General features: G+C 43.2%; 2 protein-coding genes across 2 annotated transcripts; both read left to right on the top strand.

Moving 5' to 3' along the window:
• Positions 1-648: 648 nt before the first annotated feature.
• On the top strand, positions 649-1,692 carry LOC101172803 (high choriolytic enzyme 1-like). Its single transcript, XM_011494012.3, has one exon. It carries the CDS (start codon positions 819-821, stop codon positions 1,629-1,631), a length of 813 nt encoding a protein of 270 aa, XP_011492314.2. The 5' UTR covers positions 649-818; the 3' UTR covers positions 1,632-1,692.
• Positions 1,693-5,656: 3,964 nt separating this feature from the next.
• hce (protease) lies at positions 5,657-6,555 on the top strand. The gene is given in 1 exon segment (NM_001201498.1): positions 5,657-6,555. A coding segment is annotated over 1 exon segment (813 nt). The 5' UTR covers positions 5,657-5,681; the 3' UTR covers positions 6,495-6,555.

The following is a 6,555-nucleotide window of genomic DNA, read 5'->3' as shown; positions in this document are numbered from 1 at the left end:
ACTGATACATTTAAAATAAAAACATAAAAAGCAATAAATAATGGATCCTCTCCCGTCATAATTCCGCAGAGACTTTGAGCTCCTCACACATCTCAAAATTTGCGCAGCTGAGCTGTGTCCTAGGCGTATGTTTCTCATCCAGTTATAATGAAAAAGCAGATTTCTATTCTATTTCCTTCTGCTGCAGCTACGCATATATCTGCATTACTTTTTCACCAGTACAGAGTTCCATCGTTTATTGCAGGAATTTCGTTCTAAAAGTAACCTGTGATCGGTGAAATGCCATGGAGTTTGATTACAGACGTTTATGGCTTCAAAACTCCTCACTGCCACTTTATACACTTTTCTCAGGCAGACATGAACATTTTCGTCATTTTCTCTTGTTTAAATTCTCAAACCTTCATAGAAATTAGGTTCAAGATCTTTGAAAACAAAAATCTGACCAATCAAAGATTTCTGATCTGAAGAGCTCTGCGTTTCTGTACAGGAGACACGGCACATAGGAGATTGATTGACAAGGTCTCCAGCCAATCAGGACACACAACAGGGTGCGCAGTTTAAAAAAGGCAGCATAATTGCTCTAAACCAATGAACTAAAACGGGAAAGATGAACTGCGACGTAAGTACAATAAACAATGTTGGTAAAGTAGGTTTGTCTGTGGAGCCTCCCTTCTGAGGTTTACTTCAGACAAACAGTGTGGACCCCCACCCATAATCTTGCTGCAGACACACCTCCACAGGTGAGTATAAAAAGGCTGAACTGAACTGAGGCAGACATCAAGTTTTGAAGAGTCAGTTCTGAACCCTCCACATCCAAAATGAATCTGGCTCCCTCCACCTGCCTGCTCTTACTGCTCCTGCTCGGCATTGCTCAGGCACTGCCCGTCCAAAATGAAGAAGGCCATGAAGAAGGCCATGAAGAAGGTGATGAAGATGACTTTGTAGACATCACTACCAGGATCCTCACCAGCAACAATAACACTGACCAGCTCTTGCTAGAAGGAGACCTGGTGGCTCCTACAAACAGGAATGCCATGAAATGCTGGAGCAGCAGCTGTTTCTGGAAGAAAGCCTCCAACGGTTTAGTGGTAATTCCTTACGTCATTAGCTCTGAGTACTCTGGAGGAGAAGTGGCCACCATCGAAGGCGCCATGAGGGCTTTTAACGGCAAAACATGCATCCGCTTTGTCCGTCGCACCAACGAGTACGACTTCATTAGCGTTGTGAGCAAAACTGGATGCTACTCTGAGCTGGGCAGGAAGGGAGGACTTCAGGAGCTGTCTATCAACAGGGGAGGATGCATGTACAGCGGCATCATCCAACACGAGCTCAACCACGCTCTGGGCTTCCAGCATGAACAGACCAGGAGCGACCGAGACAGCTACGTCCGAATCAACTGGGAGAACATCATCCCAGCGAGTGCCTACAATTTTAACAAGCATGATACCAACAACCTGAACACCCCCTATGACTACTCCTCCATCATGCACTATGGAAGAGATGCCTTCTCCATTGCCTATGGGCGAGATTCCATCACCCCCATCCCTAATCCCAATGTCCCCATCGGCCAGAGGAATGGCATGTCCCGCTGGGACATCACCAGAATCAACGTCCTTTACAACTGCCGTTAAAAATGTTTATGTCTGCCCTTTAATGTCTGAATTACTACAAATAAAGTAGATGCAAAGCAACTTTTGTTGTCTAATTGCTTTTCTCGTTTGGCTTCATGGAAGAAAGCATCCCAGTGCTGTAGTGGTGAGCACTTTGGCCTCACAGCCCCAGTTTGAATCCTAGCTGGGCCTTTCTATATATAGTCAACATGTTCTCCCAGTGCTTGTGTAGGTTTTCTTGGAGAACTTTGGCTTCCTCCTACAGTCCAAAAACATCATTTGTAGGAAAATCGGTAGCTTTAAATGATTTACTTTTTTTGATGAAGTACAAAGTATATTTTAGCTACATTAAACAAAAACAACAAAAAAGAAAATAAAGGAAAAAAAATCAAAATTGCCATCCAAAAAATCTAATTTGCTTAGACAAAGAATTACAAAAGTAATGTTTCAATAGGTAATTGCTGTGTGTGTTTCTTCTTTATAAATACTATTTGCACCTACAATTTGCTTTAGCATAAAACACATGGCAGTGTAAAAAGAAAATTATTTAAACATACAAACAGTGAGTTCACAACTTAACCTTTTTTTGTAACTATTGTTTCTATTTCTTCTGCTGCAGCTATGCATATATCTGCGTTACCTTTTCACCAGTACATGTCATGGTGCCTCTGGCAGCTCTCCTCCCCCTCCCGTCTCTGCTTGCTTCCTGATTCGACTCAGCTGTGTCCACTCAACTCATCATGCGTCCAGACCTTCATAAGGAGATCCAGAACCAGTACTCATCGCCAGTTCGTTGCCCCAGATGGTGCATAGTCTGGTCGTCTTAGTATTTCTAGTTCATGTGTTTTTGCTCTCGTCTTATTTGCCGTCTGCCTTGTTGTCAGGATTACCAAACCACGAGTGGACACCTGAATCACCAGACTACATGAGCAGTATTACATCACTGTGTCAACCTACCATGCCACGAAGCCTCGCAGTACCTCCAGCCACGTCACGAGCCATGGCCGAACCTCCAGTCACGCCGCAAACCATCATCCAACATCAAGCTCCGCCACAACTCCTAACCACACCGGAGATAATAAACTCCATTACTTACCTCAAAAACTTACCTGTGTCTTCCTTCCAGGTTCCAGCGTCTGGCTCTGTCCAGTCAAGCAAGTCATGACAGTACAGAGTTCCGTCGTTTATTGCAGGAGTTTCGTTCTAAAAATAACCTGAGATCCACGGAGTCTGATTACAGACGTTTATGGCTTCAAAACTCCTCACTGCCACTTTATACACTTTTCTCAGGCACAAATGAACATTTTCACCATTTTCTCTTGTTTAAATTCTCAAACCTTCATAGAAATTAGGTTCAGGATCTTAGAATGAAAACAAAGATCTGACCGATCAAAGATTTCTGATTGGAAGAGCTCTGCGTTTCTGTACAGGAGACACGGCACATAGGAGATTGATTGACAAGGTCTCCAGCCAATCAGGACACAGATCAGGGTGCGCAGTTTAAAAAAGGCAGCATATTTGCTCTAAACCAATGAGCTAAAACGGGAGATAAACTGCGACGTAGAAAGGAAAGACTGTCTTCTATTTTGTTTGACAGGAATTTTAGAGGGTTTCAGGTTGGAGCCCAGATTGCAGAAGGGGGAAATAAAATGTCACGTCTTGATTGAGTGGCCAGATTAAAAACATGGGTCTCTGATATTGTTCAGTGGGCTGGATCAAACATGGAGGCGGGCCAGATCCAGCCCACGGGCTGTAGTTTGCCCACCCCTGCCCTGGGTAAAAGGGAGGCTTCACCAAATGATTAATACTTTACCCAGATTTAGCACTAGTTCATAGCTTACAAATGCTATAATATGAAGCACCTCACTTTTATCATTTCAGAGGACTAGCAAACTAAAGTCTCTGGACTTGGGCCCTTCTTGAATTAAACAGGGGCGCTGCCATATTGGATAAATAGTGCTGCCATCTATGGGATAAAGCAAAACCCATGCAAGAGAGAACCAAGTCCAGGAATTTTGCACTTAATGCATTTTAAATGTCAAGCATAGTCAATACATTACAACGGACTTGGGACGTTTTTGCACCTAATCAGATACAGTGGTGGACAAAACTGTTGGTACCCCTCAGTTAAAGAAAGAAAGTCCACAATGCTCATTGAAATGACTTGAAACGTTCAAAAGTAACAATAAATAAAAATTTCTTGAAAATTAAATAATCAAAATCAGCCATTACTTTTGAGTTGTTGATTTAACTGAATTATTTAAAAAACAAACTAATGAAATAGGGCTAGACCAAAATGATGGTACCTGCATAAAAGACTGAGAACTAATTGCCCAGGGGTCATGATGAACTCAGGTATGTCCTTTAATTGACATCACAGCTGTTTTCAAACCCATAATCAGTTAGTCTGCCTATTTAAAGGGAGACAAATAGTCACGTTGCTGTTTAAAAGGTGTGTACCACACTGAAGATGGACAACAGAAAGCGAAGGAGAGAATTGTCCCAGGACATTAAAAACAAAATTATAGACAAACATGGTAAAGGTAAAGGCTATAAAACCATCTCTAAGCAGCTTGAAGTTCCTGTGACGATAGTGGCACATATTATTCAGAAGTTTAAGACCCACGGGACAGGAGCCAACCTCCCTGGACGTGGCCGGAAGAGGAAAATTGATGACAAATTGAGGGGACGGATAGTTGGAACTGTATCCAAAGAGCCCAGAACAACCTCCAAAGACATTAAAGGTGAACTCCTAGATCAAGGTACATCAGTGTCAGATTGCACCATTTGTCGTTTTTTGAGCTAGAGTGGACTTCGTGGGAGACGACACCACTGTTGAAAAGAAATCATAAAAAGCCAGACTGGAATTTGCAAAACTGCATGTTGACAAGCCACAAAGCTTCTGGGAAAATGTCGTTTGGACAGATGAGACAAAACTAGAGCGTTTTGGCGAGGCACATAAGCTCTATGTTCATAGACTGAAAAATGAAGCATACAACGAAAAGAACACTGTCCCTACTGTGAAACATGGAGGAGGCTCAGTTCTGTTTTGGGGCTGCTTTGCTGCATCTGGCACAGGGTGTCTTCAAGTTGTGAAAGGTAAAAGGAAATCTCAAGATTATCATGGCATTCTGGATAAAAATGTGCTGCTTAGTGTCAGAAAGCTTGGTCTCAGTTGCAGGTCATGGGTCTTCCAACAGGACAACGATCCAAAACACACAGCCATTAACACCCAAGAATGGCTCAGAGAAAAGCGTTGGACTATTCTGAAGTGGCCTTCTATGAGCCCAGATCTGAATCTCATTGAACATTTGTGGAAGGAGCTGAAACATGCCATTTGGAGAAGACACCTGTCAAACCTGAGACAACTGGAGCCGTTTGCTCATGAGAAGTGGGCCAAAATACCTTTGGATGGGTGCAGAAGGCTCATTGACAAATGCAGAAACCGTTTAATTGCAGTGATTGCCTCAAAAGGTTGTGCAAAAAAAGATTAAGTTATGGGTACCATCATTTTTCTCCAGCTCTATTTCATTAGATGTTTTTTTTTAATAATTCTGTTAATCAACAACTCAAAAGTAATGTCTGATTTTGATTATTTAATTCTCAAGAAACTTTTGTTTGTTTTTACTTTTGAACGTTTCAAGTCATTTGGGTGAGCATTGTGGACTTTCTTTCTTTAACTGCAGGTTACTAACAATTTTGTCCACCACTGTAGCTTTTCCCTTGAAGACCATAGAATATCGCTATTTTGAAAAATTGTGCACTTGGGCCCCTTTTGAACTAACCGATTCAATTATGTATTACATTTTATGAAAAACTTTTACACCTTTTTCCCAAAAATAAAAATAGCTCAACTTTTTGTTTACCAGACAACTAAGTAAGTACAATAAACGATGTTGGTAAAGTAGGTTTGTCTGTGGAGCCTCCCTACTGAGGTTTACTTCAGACAAACAGTGTGGACCCCCACCCATAATCTTGCTGCAGACACACCTCCACAGGTGAGTATAAAAAGGCTGAACTGAGGCAGACATCAAGTTTTGAGGAGTCAGTTCTGAACCCTCCACATCCACCATGAACTTGGCTCCCTCCACCTGCCTGCTTTTACTGTTCCTGCTCGGCATTGCTCAGGCACTGCCTGTCTGGGACGAAGAAGGCCATGAAGAAGGCCATGAAGAAGGTGATGGAGATGACTTTGTAGACATCACTACCAGGATCCTCACCAGCAACAATAACACTGACCAGCTCTTGCTAGAAGGAGACCTGGTGGCTCCTACAAACAGGAATGCCATGAAATGCTGGAGCAGCAGCTGTTTCTGGAAGAAAGCCTCCAACGGTTTAGTGGTAATTCCTTACGTCATTAGCTCTGAGTACTCTGGAGGAGAAGTGGCCACCATCGAAGGCGCCATGAGGGCTTTTAACGGCAAAACATGCATCCGCTTTGTCCGTCGCACCAACGAGTACGACTTCATTAGCGTTGTGAGCAAAACTGGATGCTACTCTGAGCTGGGCAGGAAGGGAGGACTTCAGGAGCTGTCTATCAACAGGGGAGGATGCATGTACAGCGGCATCATCCAACACGAGCTCAACCACGCTCTGGGCTTCCAGCATGAGCAGACCAGGAGCGACCGAGACAGCTACGTCCGGATCAACTGGGAGAACATCATCCCAGCGAGTGCCTACAATTTTAACAAGCATGATACCAACAACCTGAACACCCCCTACGACTACTCCTCCATCATGCACTATGGAAGAGATGCCTTCTCCATTGCCTATGGGCGAGATTCCATCACCCCCATCCCCAATCCCAATGTCCCCATCGGCCAGAGGAATGGCATGTCCCGCTGGGACATCACCAGAATCAACGTCCTTTACAACTGTCGTTAAAAATGTTTATGTCAAGATCTATAATGTCTCAATTACTACAAATAAAGTAAATGCAAAGCAA

This window comes from Oryzias latipes, chromosome 3, assembly GCF_002234675.1.
Source record: "Oryzias latipes chromosome 3, ASM223467v1".
Taxonomy (NCBI): Eukaryota; Metazoa; Chordata; class Actinopteri; order Beloniformes; family Adrianichthyidae; genus Oryzias; species Oryzias latipes.
Note: the sequence above shows the minus strand (reverse complement) of the source record. Positions and strands in the feature narration are given on the sequence as shown.